The 24,221-nt window shown below is 42.6% G+C and overlaps 2 protein-coding genes across 7 annotated transcripts in view; one reads left to right on the top strand and one right to left on the bottom strand.

Annotated features, from left to right (window-relative positions):
- Positions 1-3,926, bottom strand: part of MAEL (maelstrom spermatogenic transposon silencer) — a 33,357-nt gene extending 29,431 nt beyond the window's left edge. The window contains exons 1-4 of one of the 4 annotated variants that reach the window (XM_063625052.1): positions 3,671-3,926; positions 3,326-3,418; positions 1,695-1,794; positions 324-479 (exon numbers count right to left, since the gene is read on the bottom strand). In XM_063625052.1, the coding sequence (XP_063481122.1) occupies positions 324-479; positions 1,695-1,794; positions 3,326-3,418; positions 3,671-3,802 (481 nt within the window). In that variant the 5' untranslated portion in view covers positions 3,803-3,926. The remainder of the gene's footprint in view (positions 1-323; positions 480-1,694; positions 1,795-3,325; positions 3,419-3,670) is intronic. The other 3 variants (XM_063625053.1, XM_063625055.1, XM_063625054.1) reach the window with 3 other exon arrangements.
- Positions 3,927-4,060: 134 nt separating this feature from the next.
- Positions 4,061-24,221, top strand: part of ILDR2 (immunoglobulin like domain containing receptor 2) — an 81,651-nt gene continuing 61,490 nt past the window's right edge. For 2 of the 3 annotated variants that reach the window (XM_063625051.1, XM_063625049.1), the window contains exon 1: positions 17,649-17,894. In XM_063625051.1, the coding sequence (XP_063481121.1) occupies positions 17,849-17,894 (46 nt within the window). In that variant the 5' untranslated portion in view covers positions 17,649-17,848. Of the gene's footprint in view, positions 4,133-17,648; positions 17,895-24,221 lie in introns of those variants that run through there. The other variant, XM_063625050.1, reaches the window with a different exon arrangement.

The following is a 24,221-nucleotide window of genomic DNA, read 5'->3' as shown; positions in this document are numbered from 1 at the left end:
GCAGAGAAAGAAAAGATCATGGCATACACAGCTTTTAGAAAATCCCAAGATGTAAGGCCATAGGTAGGTGAATAGCAGGCTATGAATTGTTCAGATAGTCTATCCATCTGATTTTAATGGTAACTTGAGGTAAAAGCCTAAACCAAAAAACCCTTTGTCAACACCTAATTCCTAACAGTTTTTCAGTAAGTATTATGAAGTCTTGTTACATTAAGAACACAGCTGTACATGAGCTTGTAAGAAAAAGTACTATTACCAAATAAAGTCAAGATTAAAAAAAAAACACACACGTTTAAGCTCTAGCATCTACTCTGACTACTTACCAGGATTTATAAAACTGTGGAAATCTGCCATAATACCTTCTTGGAGAGAATACTTAACACAGCCAATTTCACAAGGGAGGAAGCGCTGTTCACAATGAGGAGGTAGCTCACCATGGCTAAAAATGTTCAAAAAATAAAAAATGCCTCCAAGGAGAGCTAAAAAATAAATTGTAAGATAAAATGAATAAATGAAAGTCTCAAATTTACCTCTTCCACAAAAACCTCTTTAGTTGAAGGGAAAAAATGTTTTAGAACAATTTTCTTTCTGTTCCTATATTCCTAAATGAGCTGGAAAAGAGAAAACCAATCAGCCGTACCAAATAAAGAAATCAAAATTCTTCTAATTACAATTATCAAGGATTAAAGTAACCACTCTTTGCATGAAGCAACAAAATTATTCCAACTTGCAGCCAGCTCTACATAATTCGGCCATAGATAAGTCCTGAATCTCAGGAATGATATAGAGCAGTGACCCATGTTCAACAAATATATAGGTCTGGGAAACGAAGCTGAGCAGAATCAATGTAGAAAGATTGATTGTTCATAGTTCAAGTAATATGAACTATGAACAATTTAGTTCATTCTTTTTTCACTTTTTACCAATACATATAAGACCACCTATAAATCCTCTAAAGCAATAAAGGAATGTGAGAATGTGTGAAGTGTTATTTACCAAGATTGGCCACATTTAAGACTGTTAAAAGTTTATCAGTGTTCAACAAAGGCAGAACACAATAAAAACAGCCAGAAGGAATAGCAACGACCCTTATTAACTATGTTCTCTTCTTGGCAAGTTCCATAATTCATTTGTATCTTTATAAGCCCCCTCCACCACCCAGGATTTTTAAATATTTTATTCTTAATTGACAAATAATAATTTTTATGAGGTACAATGTAGTTTTGATACATGTATACACTGTGGAATGATTAAATCAAGCTCATTAACATATCCATCACCTCACTTTTTGTGGTGTGAATATGTAAAACCTACTCTTACCAATTTTGAAACATACATTACATTAACTGTAGTCATCACACTGTAGAATAGCTCTGAAAACGTTATTCCACCTGTTTACTTTTGTTTTAAGTGTATTTAAGTGTCCAACTGTAAACAAGTCTAAAAAATACCTATGTTTAACAACATATAAAGTGGTAGAAACAGACCAGATTTTTGTTAAAAAAAAAACCACTCTCCTATTTTATTTCAACAAATTACCTAATCTTTTATCATGTCAGTACCACAATATTTAACACTTGCAGTTATTTACTTTGAAATGGTGGATCAAAATGAACAGAAAACATTTCTACTGACAAATATAGTGTTTTGGGCACTCAAATTTATCTAAGCAAAATATTTCAGGATTACTCTACCTTGATCACCTTTTAAAGACAAAGTTGTCATATCTGGAGGTGAAACATTCTGCTTTGGTACAAGCATGCCTGGCTTCCTCAGTGGTGTGAAAACAGGTTTCTAAAGAGGAAGAGAATGATTGGCTACATAAACTCTTGCTGGACACTTTAGACCATACATTAAAATTTAGCTAAATAACTGCAAAACAGCCTATAGATTACCAAGGTCAATGAATCCAGTGAATAAATATATCTGTCAATAATACCAACACCCAAAGGCAGAATAACAAATTATAAATATTCTGAATCAGAAGGGGAGTGGTAAATAACCAATGCCACTACTACTGAAAGCCATTTTGCCCACTACTGATTATCCAAGATAATCATCCTGAGCCACCTACTACATGCCAGGCCAGTGGCCAAAAGCACACCATGCCCCAAAGTACTCTAATGTTGCTTGTTTTTCACTTAAAGTCAAAACCAGATTATGTTGTCTCCAAGTCTCACATGAGGTACACATACACCATAGCTTAAGTTTTGAGGAGAGATATCTTGTAAGAATAAGGCTTGCAAGTATAAGTACAAACTCAACTGAGCTTCTACTCATAAATCCACAAAATAAAACTATCTCTTGAGTTTCAATCCAATGTTGACAGTTTAAGAATGGAATTTTACCATGTAAGAATGGAAAAAACAAAGGGTGGGGTAGCACCAACAATTACCTTGCACTTTCCTGATACAAATCAACAACAAATTTTATTTAGTACTTTTAACATTCTGCTACACAGAAATTTGCCCAAATAAACTTCAACTTTCTTTTTTTTTTGATACAGTTTTGCTCTTTCGCACAGGCTGGAGTGCAGTGGCGCAATCTAGATTCACTACAACCTCCGCCTCCCGGGTTCAAGCGATTCTCCCACCTCAGCCTCCTGAGTAGCTGGGACTACAGGCGTCTGCCACCACGCCCAGCTTTTTTTATTTTTTACTTTTAGTAGAGTTGGGGTTTCCCCATGTTGGCCAGGCTGGTCTCAAACTCCTGACCTCAAGTGATCTGCCCACCTCCGCCTCCCAAAGTGCTGGGATTACAGGCGTGAGCCACCGTGCCCAGCCTATTCAACTCTTCTAAGACATACACACATACACCAACTAATCCAAGTCTTGTTATTTCAATATTCTAAACACAGCAGCTGGCTTTGTTTCAGGTGTCATTTTTAAAAGAATGGTATATTTTGCTAAAGAAAAAAAGACAGAATGGTCTAAACTACTTTTAAGCCCCCACTGCCCACCCCCCACCCCCGCTAAGGCTCATTAATCACAGAAGAGTTGAAAGGGACACCTTGATGTCATCTAGTACAACCCCTAGATTTTACACTCCCATTACTGATCAAAGTGTATTGTCTGCAGGTTTCCTAACAGGAATTCCCCAGGCCTTTCACCACCAAATTACACCAATGTGTGCATGCCCTAGTTGTGGAGGCTGTTGTTTTTTTTTAACAGGCATTCTGACACCAGGGGAAAAGAAGAACGTCGTCTTCGCACTAACTGTACCCCCAAAGCAGTCTACCCTTGACATTCACTCATTCACTCATCCAGCCTTTACTGAATACGCCTATGTGCCAGGCAGATGGCGGCTCTTCTCTTGTTAACTTTACCTGATTCTCTGAAGGCCCAGAGTCCTTTCCCTGAGCAGCCCTCCACTCTCGAGCCATTTCTGCGTATTTCTCCTTTTCTTCCTCCCTCAGAAGCTTTTGGAGATTGAAGGGGCAAAGAAGAGAAACAGCCGTGAGGATCCCGTGCTCCAGGGCCCGCAGGCAGATGCTGGGGCATTACAGGGAGGTGGTTCTGGTGTCGGTTTGCCCAGGGCCACAAACAGGGGCCTTCCTCTTCCTCTGGCAGGGCCAAGCCGCCTGACCTCCTCGAGGCCTTCTGCCCTCCCGCCTCACCCTCCGGCTTGCCCAACTGCCCTGCTCAGCCCTCTCACTCCGCTCCAGCCTTACCGTCCAGTCTGCGGAGCAGTAGGGGATGGCATCAGCAACGCGAGCCACAGGCAGGCCTCGTCGCCGTAGTTCGGGGATCTTCTCCTGCACGAAGAAATAGTAAGCATTCCGGCTGGCCTTGCGGTTCGGCATCGCAGCGCGGACACGTTTCCTGGCCTTAGATAGCACAAAGCACCGGCGCCCTCGCCGGGCTCCCGCCCTAAGTAACCGAGGTAGGCGGCTGCGCACGCAGCCCGCAACTCTCGGCCAATCAGGAAGCGGCGCGCAGTCGCATTGCCCTGCTGGGGGAACAAACAGCCTGAGACTGGAAGATTCCGGCTCGGGCCGCTTTGGTGAGGTCGGGGGGAGAGCGTGGTCGCAGGTGCCAAGTGCTCTGATTGGCTGGGTGCATGGCAGGCGGAGGCATTGTCACGTGGGAGGCCTGGAGCAATTTCTGTACATTATTGCGTAATGTGCGACAAAGTAGGTAGAGAAAAAGAGGAGCTGTGGGTGTTTACGTGTTTTACAGGTACAAAGGGCCAGCCAGCTTTGTGCCAAGCACTGTGAAAAGTGTTGAGGAACATGTATGAGGAACATGACAAATAATATCTTCCTTGCCCTCAAGTTTACAATCGAATGAGGGGAGAGGATGACAAAAACCAGTGAACCAACGAAACCGAATTTTTTAAAAGTACATTTAAAAATAAGTGTTAGAAGGAAACATAGAGGAAGAGCTTGAGATTTAAAATATCCTTACATATTTATAGATTTCCTCATAAAACTGTTTCTTTTTTGTCAATTTTATTCCTAATTAACAATGAGTTTTTATGAAAAATTTCTTTAAAAAAATTGTATTTTCTAATTGGTTACTGCTGATGTCTAGAGAAGGTATTGATTTTAGTTTTGGTCCTATGTATTTAGTCACACTACTGATCTCTTATTTTAGTTTACATCGTGCTAGTTGGTTCTCTCGGTTTTCTAATTATGTTTCCCAGAGAAAATTCCTTTCTCGGGTCAGCTTTCTAAGTGTGTGTATATGGGGTATGTATGTGTTTTAAAATCAAGAATGGCAGTTGAAATTTGCTAAATTTCTGGATCTTTTCAGGTAATCACACGGTTTTATCTTTTAATTTTTTTTTTTTTTAGACAGGGTCTCAGTCTGTCACCCAAGCTGGAATGCAGTGGCACAATCCCAGCTCACTGCAGCCTAGACCTCCTGGGCTCAAGTAGGACCTCCCATCTCACCCCCCGGAGTAGTTGGGGCTACAGGTGCACACCAACAGGCCCCGGTGATTTTTCTGTTTTTTGTAGAGACAAGGTCTCCCTATGTTGCCCAGGCTGGTCTCACACTTCTGGGCTCAAGCGATCTGCCTGCCTAGGCCTCCCAGAGTGCTGGGATTACAGGCGTAAACCACTGAACCCAGCCTAATTTGTTAACATAAAGAATATTGCTAGATTTTTCTAACGTTGATGCATCCTACCATTCCTAGTATAAACTATAGTTGATCATGAGGCTTTGCTTATTTTTTAAAAAACATAATATAGAATTTTGGCTTCCTTGATTATAGTAATATTGAATTGTATAGATTTTGTGGTATTTTCTTTACCAAATATTGGTATCAGGGTTGTGTTCAGATAGAATAATAGATGGGAATTATCTATTCCTTGACAGGTTGGTAGAGCTTATTAGTAAAACTCTCTGATCTTTTATATCTTTGGAGGGTTAGTTCACCTTTAACTACCATTTCAATATCTTGTGTATAGTTATTAGTCTTCTCAGTTTTCTTAGTTTTCTTCACCTAATTTTTGTAATTATATTTTCCTGGAAAAATTGTCTATCTCATTTAGATTTTTCTAGTGTATTGGTATAAAATATGGCAAGGATCTGAAGCAGCTGGAACTTTCATACATTATTGGTGGGACAACTGCTTGACAGTTTCTTATACTTATCATAGGACCCAGCAATTCCATTCTTCTAGGAAAATGAAAATATATATCCACAAAGCCTTGTAGATGAATTTTGAGAGTAGAACTATTCATAAGAGCTCCAAGCTGGACAACCCAAACGTTCATCAACAGGTGAACTGATAAATTGTGGCACATTCATATAGTAGACTACTACTCAAGAATGAAAAGGAATGAACTATTGATATTCGACATGGATGAATTTTGAAATTCTGTTGAGTGAAAAAAGGCATACATAAAAGTATACATAGGATGTGATTCAATGTATACAAAACTTGAGAAAATGTAAAACTGTAGTTATAAAAATCATATCAGCAGTTACCTGGAGCCAGGAGGTGGGGAGGGGAGATTGAGAACTGACACAGGGAACCTTCTGGGTTGTCAGAAATGTTCTCTACCTTAATTGTGGTGTTGGCGGCTATTAGTAGTATATATTTGTCAAAATTCATCAAACTATGGACTTAAAATAGGTGCGTTTCATTTTAAAGTCAACAAAGCTGACTTTAAAAAACATTGGCATAAAAACAAATGTAACAGTTGATTGTAATTTTAAACACACACACACACACACACACACACAAAGTCCCCTTCCTTTTCATTCCTATTTATGCCTTCCAGATTTTTTTCCTTAATACTTGCCAAATTTTATTTTATTGATCTTTTAAAAAACACTTGTAGTTTTATTGATCCACTTTACAGTTTTTCTTTCCCTTTTCACTCATTTCTGCCTTAAGTTTATTAATTCCTTCTTTCTACTTCAGGCTGTTTTATGTTTCTTTTTTTTAGTTTCTTGAATAAAAAGCTTTGTTCAATTTATTTTCTTGCCTGTTTATTATGTTTCTAATTTTTTCCTTCTCTGTGTTAGCTGGATTGATAAGTATTTTTTGCTGTACTTTCTCTTCCACTGGTTTTAAGGTTATACAATCTATTTTTCTTCATTCTGCTGTTACCCATAAATTTTAGTGCACTTGTTTTAAAACTTACATTTTTATCACAACTTTTACAGCTAATAGGTATTCACATCCCCTCTTCCCAAATAGACAAGCAGCTTAGAAAATTATTACTTCTTCCCACTCAGACTTTCCCACTCCATGCACCACCATCCCACTTCTGTCTCCCACATTGGTATCATCTGGGATTTTAATTTCACGTTGCTTTTTTTTATAACAACATTTAGATATGACTGAAGTATAATAAACACAATATGTCTAAAGTGTATAATTTATTGAGTTTAAACTTATGTGTACATCTGTGAAGCCATCACTGCCATCAAGATAATGAACATATCCATCCCCTAAAGTTTCCTCGCTACTCCTTTACGCTGCTTGAAGTTGCCCACAGTTTACTGATGCTCTGTTCATTTTTTTCCTTCAGTCTTTTTTCTCTGTTTCATTTTGCATAGTGTCCATTGGTGTCTTTGTGTTTACTAATACTTTATTCTGTAATGTCTAATCTGCATTAATTCCATCCAGTGTATTTTTCATATCAGATTATTTATTTTCATCTCTAGAAGTTGATTGGGTATTTTTAAAAAATCTAAAAATCTTTAAGCATATCTCTACTTAACATAGTCTATCCTTCCTCTACGTTGTTTAACATGGAATACAGTTGCAACGTGTAATATAATAACCATTAATTCTTGTCTACCCATTGTATTATCTGTTTCATTTCTGGGTCTGTTTCTACTGATTGATTTTTCTTCTTATGGATTATGTTGTCCTGCTACTTTTGTATGCTTGGTAATATTTGATTGGACGCTGGTCATTGTAAATTTTACCCTGTTTAATGCTGCATATTTCTATATTCTTATAAACATTTTTGGGCTTTGTTTTGGGACACAGTTCTGTTACTTGGAAACAGTTTGAGGCTGGTTTTCACTCTTTTTCGGCTTACTTTTCTGCTTTGTTATTTGAGATCAGAGCAATCTTTAAGGCTAATTTTCTCCTCTACTGATACAACATCTTTCTGAGTACTGTACTTGATATTCCATAAAATTTAGAGCCAAATTCCACTTTGGCTGATGGGAATACAAACTATTTCTAGTCCTATGTGAATTCCAAGGATGGTTACTTGTAATCCTTTCAGGTTGTTCTTTCTTTGGCTCTGTGTAGTTTCTTCCCACGCATGCACTGATCAGTATTCAGCTCAGGCTTCAAGGGAGATCCTTACCACATCTCCAGAGCCTTTTTTTTTTTTTGGTCATTGTGCTGTTCCCTTGTTTCTGGTACTCTGCCCTGCAAACTCTATCCACTGTGGTGCACCTGGACACCCACCTCCATCTCCTCAACTCAAGGAGATGCCACGGGGCTCTGCCTAGGTAACCCATTGTGATACTGCATTCCGGTACTCTCTCCAGGCAGCTACCTGTGGCAATCACAGAGCTCACCTTGTTTGCTGTGGTTCTTTCAGGGGTTACTCATCTCTACTCCCCAATGTCTAGTGTCTGGAAACATTGTTTCATATATTTTGACGTTTTTTTATTAGGTTGGTGCAAAAGTAATTGCAGTTTTGTTTCAAGCTACTGGATACATTCATTTCCTGTTACTCCACCTTGGGCAAGATGGCTTTTTCATATTTTAACATTTTTAAAACCATATTTAGATTTAACTACCAAATTTTTAGATGGGTGATCAGGGCAAACCTCTATGAGGAGCAGGTGGCTTTTATAATGAGAAAGGATGGAAGGAATAGAGCTAGTCATGTGAAGAATTGAAAGAAGAGAGTTCTAGACAGAGGAAACAGTATGTGTAAAAGCCTCAGGTGATAAAGAATTGGGTATCTCTTCAGAACAGATGGAAGACTAGTTAGTGTTGCTGTACTGTATCTAGTCAGGTGAAGAATGGTGCTTGCTGAGGTTGGAGTGATCAACAGAGATTTGGGCTTGACCATGACCATTGTAAGGGGTTTGAGTATTGCTCTAAGTACAATTGGTGTTCATTTAGGGGGGCTATTTTATATTTATTTATTTATTTTTAATTGACAGATACAAATAGTATATATTCATTGTGTACAACATATTTTGAAATATGTATATGTTGTGGAATGGCTAAATCAAATGACTTAACATATGCAATACTTCACATACTTATACTTTTTTTTGTGGTGAGGACACTTGAGAGCTACTCTATTTAAGGGTTTTAAAAAAACGTCATGTTTTCTATTTGGAGAAAGAGTTCAAAGCATTAAGAATGGGCATGGTGAGACCAGTTAAGAGGCTCCTTCAGGAGTCCATGTGGGTGATGATGGCAACCTCGAACAAAAAGGAAAGGCTGGACTCAAATTGTATTTTGGGAAAAATAGAACTAGCTAATGGATTGGTTGTAGGAGTAAGAAAAAAGGAGGAGTCCTAGGATTTTGGCTTGAGTAACCCACTGGCACTTAGTGCTTTTACTAAGATAGGGAGGACTTTGGGGCAGAGGGAAACAGTGCTAATGCCAAGGAGGGTCCAAGGTCCAAAGCTCCCAATAATTTCTATTATCTGCTCCTCTCCTCATAGGTCCATTTTTTTTTTTTTTTTTTTGAGACAGGATCTCATTCTGTCAAACAGGTTCGAGTGCAGTGGCGCAATCACAGCTAACTGCAGCCTCAGTCCCATGGGCCCAAGTGATCCTCCCACCTCAGCCTCCCAAGTAGCTGGGACTACTGGTGTGCGCCACCATGCCCAGCTAATTTTTGTATTTTTTGTAGAGAAGGGGTTTCGCCATTGCCCAGACTGGTCTCAAACTTCTGGGCTCAAGTGATCTGCCTGTCTCAGCCTCCCAAAGTGCTGGCATTACAGGTGTGAGCCACTGCTCCTCTCCTTCTTTGATAAAATTGATTTTTTCCTATTTTAGTTAAGTCCTACATAAACAGAATAGCTTTCCCCACTTTCCAACCAGATTGATTTTTTTCTATTCAGAAATTCTAAAGGGTGGCAGGTTTGGGTTGAAATATGTGGAGGGGGTGGATCAAGAGTTCTATTATGGACATGTTCATTTTGAGATGCCTACTATATATTCAAGTGGAGATGTCAAGTAGGCAATTGACCATGTAAGTCCGGAGTTCTGGGCTTGAGAAAGAATTCAGAAGTAAGCCACATAAAGATGGTATTTAAATTCATGAACTAGATGAGATCATCTAAGGAGAGTGAAAAAAAGGATCCACGATGGAGTCCTGAGGAACACTAGCATTTAGAAGCCAGAGAAGGAAGACCCAGTAAAGATGACTGAGAAGAACATGTGAAAAAGTAGGAAGAAAGGCAGGAAAACCAAGAGAGGGGAGTGATTCCAGTAGCAAGTAGTTCATTTATTCAATAGATATGGTTCATTTATTCAATAGAGCCCACTGAATACTAGCCTCTATTTTAAGCACAAGAATAGGTTGAATAGAAAAAAGCTTATAGTGGAAAAAAAAACAGGTAATAAATAAATAAACTATTACATATATAACAAGATGTCAGAACATCCTTTTGGACAATAAGTCCAATGAATAAAAATAATGTAAGATATGGGAATAGCAACAGATAGAAGGTACAATTTTAAGGTTAGTAAAGGCCCTATATGAAGAAATGAAATTTGAGCAAAGACTAGAAAGAAGAGAGCAAGCAAACCATGAAGATTTCTGGAGAAGAGCATTCCAGGCAGAAAGAATAGCAAGTGCAAAAGCTCTGAGGTGGGAGCATATCAGGTATGTTTGAGGAACAGCAAAGTCAGTCACATGGCTGGAGTAAAGTGAGTGAGAGGGAAAGTAGAGAGAGTATTAGAGAGGGAGCTAGGGCCAGATCATATAGGATTTACAGGGCCACCATAAGGACTTTAGATTTTTGTCTAAATTGGGGGAAACCATTGGAGATTTGGATGACTATTACTTTTTTTTTAAATTAAGTATTATGAGGTGTGATTTTCAACCAAGTATGTGTTATGCAAACCACTGAAGAGCACCACAAGTGTTCTTGGAAAATGTGGCTGAGTTTTCTCCTGATGGTAGTTTAAGTGAAGGCCAACATTATTCAGTGTGCATCTTCCCTCCTGTGCTAATAATAATAATAGTAGTAACAATAGGTGACATTCATTGCAAGCTACATCTGGCTTTCTGCTAAACACTCCACAAGGGTTATCTTATCTCCCCTTCACAACAACCCTATGAAATAGATTCCATGATTATCCCCATATTGCAGAAAAGGAAATTGAGGCTGAGTGGTGAAGTGACTTCCACATGCCACACAGCCTTTGAGTGACTTTGACATCTATGAGATCCCAACTTAACACTCATTCCAATCTGTTTATCTTAGATGTTCAAGGTTGTTTATTACCTGATGCTTTGCCAAAGTTAAGAGATAAATTTCTGAGTACCATCTAGACATTGTTTGAATGTGCTCTCAGATTCTTTAGTAACTCAACCTGATGTCTGGTTGATTCCTCCTGCTTGCAATATACATGTGAATTCTACCTCTTGTGACTCCTTGCAATGTCTTTCTCAATTGATGTTAGCATTCTCTTCATGCTGCTCCTTGTTAGGTGTTTGTTACTTCTTGAGCTCTTGTAATGAGCTCTCCCATGGAAGAGACCACAATCTGTTGTCTCTGTCTCCATCAATTCATCCTACACCCTGTGGCCAGAATAACTTGGCTGAGACACAGGTCTGATCTCGTTCTACTTAGAAATTCTCATGGATGGTACATTGCTGGTGGAATTACGTGCAGATCTGCTAGCCTGGTTTCCTTTGGTTCAACTTCAGCCTACCTTTCCAGCCTTATTGCTGACTCTGCCTTTTATAAACCTATGCTCTGGGCAGCAGTTCCTATTCTCACCTCTGCCTATTGCTTGTGTATCTGTACTACCTCCTGCTCCCTTTCTGCCTCTAGAAATTCTGTCCAGATGATGTTAAAGCTTAGCTCAGGGGTCACCTTTTCATGAAGATATCTCTGACCAGGACTACTGATAACTAATTGACCCTCCCCCACTTAATTTTCCTACCATATTTGGTACATGTCCTAATACAGGCCCTGTCACACCATCATAAAGACCACATATTTGCCTCCCTCCCTCCCTCTCTACACACATGGAGACAACTCAGATGTAAGCTCTTTGACATAAGGGGCTGTGATTCATTCATCTTTGAATTCATATTCATTTTTAATTTCTAGATAGCATAGTGTCTAGAATATAGTAAGTATTCAATAAATGTGTGGAATAAATGAATGAATTCAGGGAAAAGAAAAGGAGAGGTGAGGAAAAGGGAAGATGAATACCCCGGGGGTAGTTTGTAATTAATTAGACAAGGACACATTGATCATCTCTATGTAAAAGGCACCTACTCAGAATTGGGGAAGGAGTATAGAATTAACACTTCTGTGAGAGATCCTCACCCCGCTACTTCAACACAAAGGTCAAGGCTGCTGTTTTCTAACCCTGATCTTTAAAGCCCACATGCCACTTCTCTTGCTTGAGCAGTTTCTTTTCATGGTGCTCGATGTTCTGGCCTTCTCACTCTAGCTCTCTTCTCTGTCCATTTGCTGAGGGTGAGGTCATCGGATGACATATTTGTTCTGGCTCATTTCCCTCTCTCAGGTTCTGTCTTTGACCTGTGCCAGGAAGAAGGCCTTTAGGAGAATGTGAAGGGCTGGGCTCTGAGAAACAATCTTCTGGCTAAATCACCAAGACCCAGAGCCCAAGGCAGCTTCATCTTGTAAACTATAGGCAGCCAGTTACCCTTTCTTCCTATAGCCTTTGGGCTATAGGAAGCTGCTTGACCACTAGTATAAGAATTGCTCTGCTGCTCATCTGGGGGGCTGTCAATGCTGTTCTGGTCTCCAAAGGATGCTAACAATGAAATAAAAACAGAAACAAAAGCAAAAACTGGAGGCAGGGCTCCTAAAAGAGCAGTAACCTTCATCTCTGGCTCTGTAACTTACAAAGAAATTATAGGTTGCACTGTCAGTAAAAGCTCCCAGGGCTCAACTGCTCATAATTAACTTGATTAACTGCTCACGAATGAGACATAATGAGAGCAGGTGTACATGTGGGGGCTTTGTATCTGGCTGAAGATACAGGCCTGACAAAACACCTGTCACTCCTTCTCCTTGCTTCTCTCCTTTCTGCAGGGATGTCCTAGAGACTGGAGGACAAATTTACAATGAGTAAATTTTGGCATGGGCACAGCTTTTGTCCAGCATCTTTTCCTATATTACAGAAATATTAGAGGGTATAGAAAGTTATAGGCTGGGCACAGTGGCTCAAACTTGTAATCCCAGCACTTTGGGAGGCTGAGGTTGGAGGATTGCTTGAGCCCAGGAGTTTGAGACCATACTGGGCAACATAGCAAGATGCAGTCTCTAAAAAAAAAAAAAAAAATTAAAAATTAGCTGGGCTTGGTGGCATGCACTTGCAGTCCCAGCTACTTGGGAAGCCGAGGCAGGAGGATAGCATTGAGCCTAGGAGTTCAAGGTTGCAGTGAGCTATGATGGCACCATTGCAGTCCAGTCTGGGTGACCGAGTCAGACCCTGTCTCTAAAAGAAAGAAAGAAAGACAATTATAAAGAAAAAATATAAATGAATGATGATCTTCCCAGAGATAACCATTGTTACTCATTTGTTTCCTTTGTCCCTTTTAAATGTATTTTTTCATATTCGATACCAAGCTCTAAATATACTTTTATGTTCTATTTTTCTGCACATTATCCTTGGATGGACCTTTTTAGGGAATGCTTTGGTAGAGAGCTAATTCAGGCAAGGGCTGCCCCCACTGTTGAGCAGGATCTAGCTTTAGGATGGGGCACACAAAGCATCACCTAATTCAACACCCAGCACCACTGCAGTTGGATTTGAAGCCTGAGACTGCAGGTTCTTGGATTAAATCTGCTGGAAGTACATGGAATTTTCAACACATTGTCCCAGCCTTTTACCTTTTTAAATTTCTAGATAGTATGGTGTCTAGTGTCCAAGTTCAGATTTTGTTTTGTTTTGTTTTGGCATAATGCATTTGTATACTTGCATTTCCTTTCTTTAAAGCATTTTCTTAATGAAACAATTTATTCAACATGAAAGGACTTCAAGATTGAAAATGTTTTTGGTTTTCAGTATAGGGTGCCTAGAGTCTCCAGTTTTTTTAGTTCCTTGGTTTTTTTGGTTCCAGTTTTTTTAGTTCCTTGGTTTAATTTAGTTTTTTTTTTTTAACTTATAATTCATTGAGGGTGGTTTTGAAGGTATGGAGGATGGGAAAGATAGCAAACCCAAAAGGTAGCAAGAGAAAAAAAAAGATGGACCAAACTTACATGAGAAAAATGGTATCTGTTTCAGAGTCATACTTCATATATTCCTCTTGGAATGCAGGATCAGAGAGAAGTAGAAATATAATTTTATCTGTGTGCTTTAAACAGACTCACGTTAAGCAGTATTCATGTGCATGCATGCCTGTGTGTCTGCAATGAAATCATGTTTTAAAGAGGATTCAGCTACATTATATTTATAACTATGTGGTTGCTACCAGCTACCAGCATGTCTCCTTGCGGTGGTTCACTTCTCTTTTCTCTGTGTCCTAATTCTGTTCTATAGTGTAGAGCTTTGCTGAAGCAGCCTGTTAGTCCCCCCACCACATACAATCCCAGCTGTGGCTTCCTGGGAATCTTGTTCTGGTCCCATACAGGTCCTTGTTCTGACATGTTTGTCTCGTTGCAGTAGAAAGTTTGAAGTATTGCAGATCCAGACCCCTTCCTTGGCTGTGATGAATCAATCACTCTATTTGGGGTCCTGTCCTATTAGGTCAGAATGAATGAACAACTGGAGCTTAACCAGATCCAAGGCTCATTAGAAAACATCAGCTCAACAGCTTCCCAGGAGAAAAAAAAAAGATAGGTATTGCTTCTTAAACATTACTGTGCATCGGAAGCACCTGGGGAAAGTGGTTAAATTGCAGATTTATGGGCTCCACCTGGAGTTTCTGATCTCATTATTTTTAGTAGAGCCTGGGAATCTGTGTTTAAGCAAACATAGTAATATCATCCTGATACTGGAAGTTCAGAAACCACATTGGGACTCTGGGTGCCATATCCCATCACCCACCACCAATATGGAAAAATAACACCATTCTCCCATCCTCTTTCCACCTCCATCCCTTAGGCTACATGTTTTGAATCATTGCATATACTTCAAAATTTATATTAACCCTTCATCACCTTGGTAACATGTGCAAGGTGATGGAGGGGCACACACTGTGATTCACTCCAGTTTAGCATCCCCTTCAGGATGGCCTGGGCCCCACTCACTCAGGAAGATTCAGGATACACCATGTGTACCTCTCTGGCTATAAAGTAGACATGCAGGGCACTACATGGAAAACACATTTCTGGGATGATGGACAAGGCAACTGCATTCTATGATTCATTGTGGCACAAGCTCTTCTTCAAGTCTCCTGATTCCTTGTTCAACTACACAGACACCTCCTCTGAGCAGACATGAGTTCATTTCTGTGGGCATTCACGTTCCACTTCATATACACATCCAGGCTCCCTTCACTCAGTCCATCTCCCATTTTTCACGTATATAAACTTGCTCGTATGTCCAAGTTTTGCATAAAATGCCATTATTTTTTGAGACAGGGTCTCACTCTGGCACCCAGGCTGGAGTCCAGTAGCGTGGTCACAGCTCACTGCAGCCTCAACCTCCCAGGTTCAAGTGGTCCTCCCATCTCAGCCTCCAGAGTAGCTGGGACTACAGGTATGCACAACCACGCCTGGCTAATTTTTGTATTTTTTGTAGAGATGGGGTTTCACCATGTTACTCAGGCTGGTCAAACTCCTGAGCTCAAGCGATCCGCCCACCTCAGCTTCCCGAAGTGCTGAGATTACAGGTGTGAGCCACTGCACCTGGCCAAAATGCCACTGTTATGTATGCTTGGATAATAAACACTATTCAAGCTCTTTTGTGCACTGTGTGACACACACACATAGATGCAGCAAATGGCAGAGCATAATACAAATATATCATCTCAATCTTCTGGTGTAGATGTTCTTTTTGTGGTGCAAACAGTATATGCTTTAGAGTCAGATTCAAATCCTAGCTCTGCCACTTACTAGTTGCCTGATCTTAGAGAAGTTAGTTAAATGCTCTGGGCCTAAGTTCCCTCTTTAGGGTTAAATGACAAGGTTTGTAAAACATGTAGAACTCTGCCTAGAACCTAAAGGAAACCCACAAATGTTAGGTACCTCCTATATTTTTATTTTTCTGCATATGAAAGGAAATAGTCCTCAAATTTCTCTCATGCAGTACATAGCATGAAAAAATCATCCTGGCCAAAATAAGCAAAGAGTTTATGAAAGGATATTGGGTGGCTCAAAGAAGTGCTGGGGAAGTGAAGAGCCAAGTGTAGAAGAGAGGCTAGAACCCAGAGAGCCTGCAAGACCACAGCCAAAAATCACACCTTGGAGCATCCTGGTGGCTTGACCTCTGCCACAGCTGATCGTGTACACTGGATGCTGCTGCTGCCTCAGTGACAAAATCAATTCTCCACTGTCCTTGTTCCTTATATCCACCACTTGCTCCAGAATCAAAAAGCTCTGAGGGAGAGGTCAGCCTGGCTATGCCAGGGGCCCGGGCCTGCACTCCAGCTGGGATGGTCAGGGAGGTGGCTCTAGACTTTCTGGCTTCTGCAGTTGGAATTTCTCAGAATAAGAAGGGAATTGAGATGTCAGGCAGCCATAAAAGACGGCTGTCCAGGGTCTATTCTTACCATTTCTCACATGTTCACATACATATCCTCCCTGTCTGCGTACACATTCACTCTTAGGTGTGGAGTCTGTTTGCTCCAGGAATTCCCCCTCCAGCCTGGCACCACTCTGTTTTCAGATGCTACTTGAGACCTTTCTGCTATGTCTCTTTCCTCTGCCCAGAATGCCCTCGCCTGCCCCCTTTCCACCAGGGATCCTTGAATGGCTCAAATCTTGTGCTTTCTGCAAATGCCAGCTCAGATGTTACCCCTCCTTTATCGTGGTGCCCCCTCCCCACCCACAACTAACTTACTCCTTCCTCTATGTTCCCAAGGCACTTTATGTCTCCATTATTGCACTTGACCCGTTTTACTAGGAAGAAGTATCATGTCTTTAATGGTCTGACCTTTCTCCCTTTCCTGGACCCAACATGAGGCTCCTAAGGGTAGGAAGCCTATCTCATTCCACTTTGTAACCTTAGTTCTTAGCAGCTAGTAGAGACTTCATAAATATATTTCTTAAGCAAATCATACATTTCTCAGTTCTCTCTCAATAATACATTTTGAGACACAAGACAAATCCGTCTGACAAATAGGAATAATCCATGTGAATGCGTGCTGGAATCTATAAAGTGTTGGATGGATTTAAGCCGTTATAATCATTTATCTCATTGTGGTTTTACATATTTTCTGTTAAAGGGCCGGATGCCCTTATTCTACCTCATATTTTAACAGGAAAAAGTAATGACGCGAGATTCCCGCCTACCTTTTTCAATTCTGCGGAGCCTCTTGCCTGGTTCCTTGCACTGTCAAAAAGGAAACCAGACGGAGGGGCGGGGTACCGCAGAAGCGAACATTCTAGCCTAGAGGACTTGCTAGTTAAGTCCCGTAAGAAGTTACGCCAAGTCCCCGCCGTCCCCCACCCTCGCCGCTGTCGCTCTCTCCCCGTTCAGGTTGGCTGTGGCTGCCCGCAGACACAGGCTCCCCCTGCTCGAGTCCCCAGCCAGCGTTCTCGCTGGGGTTCCCGGGCGCGGGCGTCCCTGGGAGAAGCCGCGATGATCGCTCCCCGCTCGGCGCGGCCCGCGGGGCAGCCTCCCCCGCGCCTCTCGCTGCTTGCCACCCAGCGACCCCCTCTCCCCGCGTGGCCTCAATCACTCCACGCTGACCTTTGGGCCGCCGGGGGCCAGCACGTGACCGAGAAACTTTGGCAGTCGCGGCAGCGGGCCGCGGGGCGGAGGCGCGGGAGGCGGTGCGGCGGCCGAGCTCCCCCGCGCGGCGGGCTCTGCGGCGGGGAGGCGCTCGCCCCGCGCCGCGCTGCCTGGGCGTGCGGATGCGCCGCCAAGCGCCGCGCGGACCCCGGAACCCCGCGGCAGCGCGCGCTCCGCCGGCGGCGCGATCCAGCCCCCGGCCCCGCCTGCGCGGCCGGCCCGGCGGGCGCTGCGCCCAGGGACGCCCGGTGCCCGCCGCTCCGCTGCCGCGAGGTGACAGCGATCCTTCTGTTCCAGCCATTTCCCACTTTCCTCACTCCGTAATTCGGATGGGAAGTTGGGGAAGATGGACAGGGTCTTGCTGAGGTGGATTTCTCTCTTCTGGCTAACAGGTAAGAGTCCTTTTCTACAGAAACGAATAACTTTGTATATTCCTGTATTGGTTCTGTTCTCACCGCGCCCCCCCTCACCCCCCATTTTCCTCCTTACTGACCGTGTTTAAAGCTGCTTAGCGGTCTGGTGGAAAGTGGGGGAGGGGGCAGCGTGTGTGTTTGTGTATGTGTTTGTGTGTGTGTGAGAGAGAGATAGAATGATGGGGGCGGCGGGGAAGAAGCCCAATGACAAGTGAGACGCATCTAGATGCAGGTGTTTGACTCATTGGCGCTGAGGTTGTTCTTTCGAATGCATTTCCCCTCCATAAAACGGTTCTCCTTCGGTCTTATCCTGAGTTTGTAATGCTGTGAGTCCTGTGAAAAGCCTGGCTGGAATAAAGGAAGCTCAGAGGGAGCTGATTAAATGAACTGGTTTTCTGGAGGTGGAGGCTGGAGGACTGTCTCCTTAATTTCTTCCCTAGAGAAGGAGGGGGACCCAGGGCATTCTCTGTGGCTCTCTGGAGGGTGCAAGGAACTGGAGGTTGGGAAGGAGATGGGGAGGGAACCTTCACTGGTTGTGGAGTTTAGAGTCTGGCTCTCTCTCACTTGGTATCATTTGGGGAGTGGTCCCAAATGATAATTAGAAAGCAGAAGAGCCTTTCTAATAGGTGCACTCCCCGCTCCCTGAAAGATAATTTGCAGAGAGATTTAGAGGCATTGGGCTTCTCCCCAGCATCAAAGTCACTGGTCTAGCTGGGTCCTCTGTGTCCTCCCCTCCTTTTTGGTGAACTTTCTCCCCATTCTCCTGGGGTCAGTAGATGCTCTTGTTTTTAACCCATTTCCCCACATGAGGATTCCGATTCCCTTAGGGATACGGGGCCTTCGGGTGGCCAGCCCTGAGAGATTCACAAAGCAGCCCTGCTGAAGGGAGTGGGATGGGGGTGAGGAAGGTCTGGATAACTTGAACTGGGTCAGAGGCAACCATTCAAATCAAGGTGGAGGCAGAATGATGGAAGAAATGGAAAAAGGGGTCAGAAAGGTGAGGACAGGATGGGGGTGGAAAGCAGGAGAGAAAAGGGAAAATAGTACCACATGAGAAGTTTTGTCACCTCTAGGGTCACCAGCCAGAAGATCTGGACAAAATCAAGGCACTAGGCAAAGCAGAACAAGCTTAAAACAGCTAAAACAAGTCATGGAAAGGGGGTAAAGTACATTTAGCAAGAAAAGGCAAATACCCCATTTCCCTTAGCTTCAGAATAAGATTCTTCATTGCCTAAATATTTTTCCCATTTCAAATGAAATGCCCCTAACATTGCCGTTGTCCCACTGCTGGGTTTAGGCTGGGGGAGGCACCCTCAGCAGAGTTAGCCTCTTCTTTTGGCTGCTTTGAGTTCATCCCTCCCACATTATTCAAATATGAATCATCTCTAATTTCAGGGTTTGGCTGATCCATGCCATCCTGCTCCCCTGGCCTCCCAGTGCCTTCCACTCCCACCCTCACTGATTCTTCACATCCTTAATCTGCCTCTACTCTCGGTTATCAATATTCTCAGAGCACTTAGTCCTTAAGCCTATATCACAACAGCACTGAAGTCAGCCAGGCATCCGGGGGAGGGGGTCCCTGAGTCAGAGATGCTCTTACAGACACGCTGGGGTCTGCCTAAAAGAAGTACTCTGGGGGTTTGCAGGGAGTGAGAGAAGAAGGGAAACATAGAGCTCTCTTTAGATGGCTCACAGCTTTTTATGAAATGGAATCATATCACTGGAGGGGACTACAGGAACTGTAGTTCAGCCCTCTCAGTTTACAGAGATGGAGTCCTAGAGAGGCAGTATGCACATAGCACGTTCGTGATTGATTAGGGACTAGATCCCAGTTCTCTCAAACCCCAGACCAGTCTCATTTGCCCTCTCCTAAGCTGCCTGTCTGGGCTTTTTGCTGGAGGGCTTTTTGTTTTATTTTTGTTTTGAGGGAGGTGATGCTTTGTCTGTGCCTTCTGCCACCTGCACCTGGAGAGGCTGTTCTGCTTGGAATCAGGCAACAGGTTAGTTATCAGGACCAGCTCAGCTGTCAGATGGCTGGGAATTCTTTGCTCTGAAAGTGAGACTGACTCCTGGGATCCCATTGATCATCCTCTGCTCCCTGCTCCTGCTTTCTCCTCATCCCATCACTGCTGTCAGAGGTGTGGACAGACAAGCTGCCTCTCAGCCTCAGCAAAGTAAAGGAGCAAACAATGGCGGCTGGGGAGGGGAGGGAGGAGACAGAAGCAGACAAGGAGGAGATGAATTCAGACTCATTCTTCACAGAGAACCATGAGAGGAAAGGTGAGAAATTTTAGTCCAGCCCAATCAATGAATTCTGTTTTGAGGGGGTGGTAGAAAGGAAGGGAGACAGGGAAGAACAGATTAAAAATGAGACAGAGAGCCAGGAAAAAAAACCACATTCATTCTTCCTCTCCCTCCCTTTCTCTCCCCACCATCTCTCTCCCACTCCCTCTCTATTTCTCCTCCGCTCCCCTCACCTCCTGTTTCTCTTTTTTAATGCAAGCTGAGCAATTTCTAATCAACACTTCAGTTTTTTCCTCCAGGCTCTAGCAGCTCCTTCCTTGTCTTTCATTACTAAAATTCTGTATTTCTTCCTGTTATATATTTAGCCTCATGATTCCTTATTGCCATTGTGGTGTTGCTTCCTGTAATATATTGGTTTTCTTATTGTTGCTGTTGTTGTTGTTATTTTGAACAAAACGAAATGCTTACCAGCTGCTATTTTAGCAACAGGTGCCATCTAGCAATAAGACTTGAAGGAGGGTTCATTCTGTCTTTGTTCCTGAATATGGGTGGCGTTTCATCCTTTCCTGGCAGCAGAGGCTGTGAGAAACGCTGGAGCTGTGTCGACACTCTGGGAACACTCCTGGAGCAAGCGATGTGTTTTCCTGGAGGCTTCTTTGGCTATCTCTATGATAAAGATTGCTTGATGGATTAGCATTTCTTTTTCTTTTCTTTTTTTTTTTGAGAGACAGTCTTACTCAGTCACCCAGGCCAGAGTGCATTGGCACCATCTCGGCTCACTGCAACCTCTGCCTCCTGGGTTCAAGCAATTCTCATGCCTCAGCCTCCCAAGTAGCTGGAATTACAGGCACGCGCCACCACACCTGACTAATTTTTGTATTTTTAGTAGAGTCGGGCTTTCACCATGTTGGCCACGTGGGTCTCAAACTCCCAACCCCAGGTGATATGCCCGCCTTGGCCTTCCAAAGTGCTGGGATTACAGATGTGAGCCACCATGCCTGGCCCTGGATTAGCATTTCTTTTGGTTTCACTTGTTTGTCTATTCTACAAGCACATATTAAATTCCTGTGATTTCTAAGTATTATAATAAGTGCTGAGAATGAGGCGCTGAAAGACATAGTCCTTGCCCTCAAAGTGTTGTCAGTCTAGTCAGTGATTCAAATAAGTTTTCAGCCATGCACAGTTGTTCGTGCCTGTAATCCCAGCACTTTGGGAAGCTGAGGCAGGCAGATCTCTTTGCGCCCAGGAGTTTGAGACCAGCCTGGACAACATGGTGAAACCTCATCTCTACAAAAAATACAAAAAAATTAGCCAGGCACTGTGGCTTGCAGCTGTAGTCCCAGCTACCCAAGGGCCTGAGTGGGAGGATTGCTTGAGTAGAAGAGCCTCCGGGAAGTAGAGGCTGCTGTGAGCTGAGATTGTGCCACTGTACTCCAGCCTGGGTGACAGAGTGAGACCTTGTCTCAAAACAAAAACCAAAAACCAAGTTTTCCAGTCACTTTGTCATGGTAGTTAAAGGTCCTTTGATGAGAGCCACACACCTGCTGTGAGAGCATGGAGGAAGCACACTCAACCCAAACCAGGAGTGGTGCAGCAGCTCTGAAACAAATTCCCAGAAAACATGATAGTTGAGTTAAGATATTTGTTCATGAATAGTCAGTGAGTGACTTACTCCTATGTCCCAGAAGTTATGCTGGGGTTGATAAGATGAATAAGTCATAGCCCTTGCCTTTAAGGTACTCAGTCTGGTGGTGGAGACACCAGTTATGGAGTAGCATTGTGCAAAAGCAGTGATAAAGATCTGTACTCTGGAGTGCCTTGAAGGGGCCCCCAACCCAGCCTGCAGTGGGAAGGGAGGTATCAGAGAATGATCATTAGTTGGTCTGGTTTCATGTTCAGGTAGACACCTGGTGACTGAAGGATAGGCTTGGGTGTAGAGAGTTAAAATGTTATTAGCCCTGGAGAAAGAAGAATCACTTTTAGAGACTGCTGACACCTCAACTTCCGTTATCTCTTTTCCTGTCCTGTATACCTTCCAATTTCTCCTCCTCCTCTGTTCTACTTTTCTCCGTGGAACTTACCTTATTCATCTTCTTTCATCACTTTAGCACAGCTCTCCCGGCTTGGCATCGTCCCCCAGCCTGGATGCTTCTTTCTGGACTAGGAGAGGGAAGTTGTTTGAATATCCTCATCACTGTTTACACTTTAGACATAGGAGTATTCTGGGTGGCTAGTTTATATAGACTTGGGTATCAGTATGAGTAGTTTTGCACTACTCGCACTACAGTGCAAGTACCTAGTGCTTAGTTCAGTATTAGTAGTATTAGTACCAGGACACGGTTCGTAGAAAGAGTCCTCACCTGGGAACTGAGGTTCTAGTCCCACCTCCTCCATAAATCACTGTATAACCATGGGTTTGGATCTTGGTCTTAAATATTGAGCAAGGTGATTTTTAAACTTAACTTCAGCTCTAAGATTCTAGGGTTCTGAAATTTTCCCTATTAAAATTTGATGAGTTGTAAATGAAAGCTAAAGAGTGACAGGTACATGATTCCTTTTATAATTTACCCAGGAAGAGCCATCAAGGGAGACCCAGTTATTTTTTTCTTCAGACTTTCTCAGACCATTAATGATTGGAATGAAAAACACCAGGTAGAAAGGAAGAGCTCTTCCTCAAATTTTCAGAAGAACAAATGGAGCTGTTGCTGGACGGGACAGGTTCTTCTCTGAACAATTAAATGTGATCATATTGGGAACTGGTAAAGTGAGGCAAATACTTTGGACGAGATGGGATGAATCTTACTCCAGCCAATCTGGTCCTAGAATGTCCCTTCTAGTCCCAAATTTTTGTTCTGGGACTCACCTGTTCACCCCTTCCAACTATTTTTACTCTTATGCCTTCTTTTTCCCAATGTTGTTCTCACTTATTTACATCCTATGATGCTTTTCTGTGTGTTAAATGGCTTTCATAGACATTATCCCATTTGATCTTGCCAAGTAAGTAGGGCTGGTATTACCTACCTATACTTTAGAAGACCAAGGCTCAGAGGAAATAAATGACTTGTCCAAGCCCATGATATCTTTCTGGTTAAAAGAATAAGAAATAATGTCACTGCCTTAATATGACTTGGTTATTCGAAGTGCCTGAATTCAGGGAAACATTCTTTTCTGGTTAAGGTAGATCAAACTATAACTCCTGATTTCGGTGAACATACATGGTGTCTATTATGGGGCATTGGATATTGAGGCACAGAGTTCATAGAACTCAGGGAAATAGTGCAAGAAAAGTGAGAAAGAATGGCAGTTAGTTTATTGTAATGAAATCCTAAGATCTAGTGGGAAAGGGGCGAATGAAGAGGACTCCAGCAAAGCACATGAGAGCAGAGGATGTGCCCCAGTGACAGAGCAGAAACTGATGGCACATCAGAGCCCATCTGGGACTAGGGGCTGCTGCTGTGCTCTCAGGAGCCACACAGGATGTAGCCACAGCATATGCATGCTTAAAATCTCAGTCTTCAAGATAGTTTTTGGCTTTCTGAAAATGAAAGAAAGTGTTTTGGATGACTAGAGTTCTTTATGGGCCAAGGAACATGGAAGAACTCGGAAGAACATGCTGCTTTCTCTATTCTCCTTCAGCATGTGGAACCCTACAGAAAGTGGTGCTGAATAAGGAGTAGGGCCCTTGCATTCAGCTGAGACCCTGTATCATCACTCCTTCCATGCCCTTGGCTCACCAGGAGGCAGCGTGTGTGTGTGTGTGTGGGGGTGGTGAGGCTCAAACAGACCTGGATTTGAATGCCAGCTTAGGATTTTATCTTTTTTGTTGTTGTTGTTGCTTTAATAATGGAAAGCTAACCTACCTTATAGGGTTGTTGTGATAATTAAAATTAAACTATATAAAACTTCTAACACAATATTTGGCACACAGTAGGCCTTCAATACTTATTATGAACCCAAACTAGATGTATTTGTCAGTATTTTGATGCAGAAACAAGCAGCGCCCAAATCTCAATAGCTTACAACATACACTTAGTTCTTGCTCATATTATATGAGACCTGCAG

This window comes from Symphalangus syndactylus, chromosome 12, assembly GCF_028878055.3.
Source record: "Symphalangus syndactylus isolate Jambi chromosome 12, NHGRI_mSymSyn1-v2.1_pri, whole genome shotgun sequence".
NCBI lineage: Eukaryota > Metazoa > Chordata > Mammalia > Primates > Hylobatidae > Symphalangus > Symphalangus syndactylus.
Note: the sequence above shows the minus strand (reverse complement) of the source record. Positions and strands in the feature narration are given on the sequence as shown.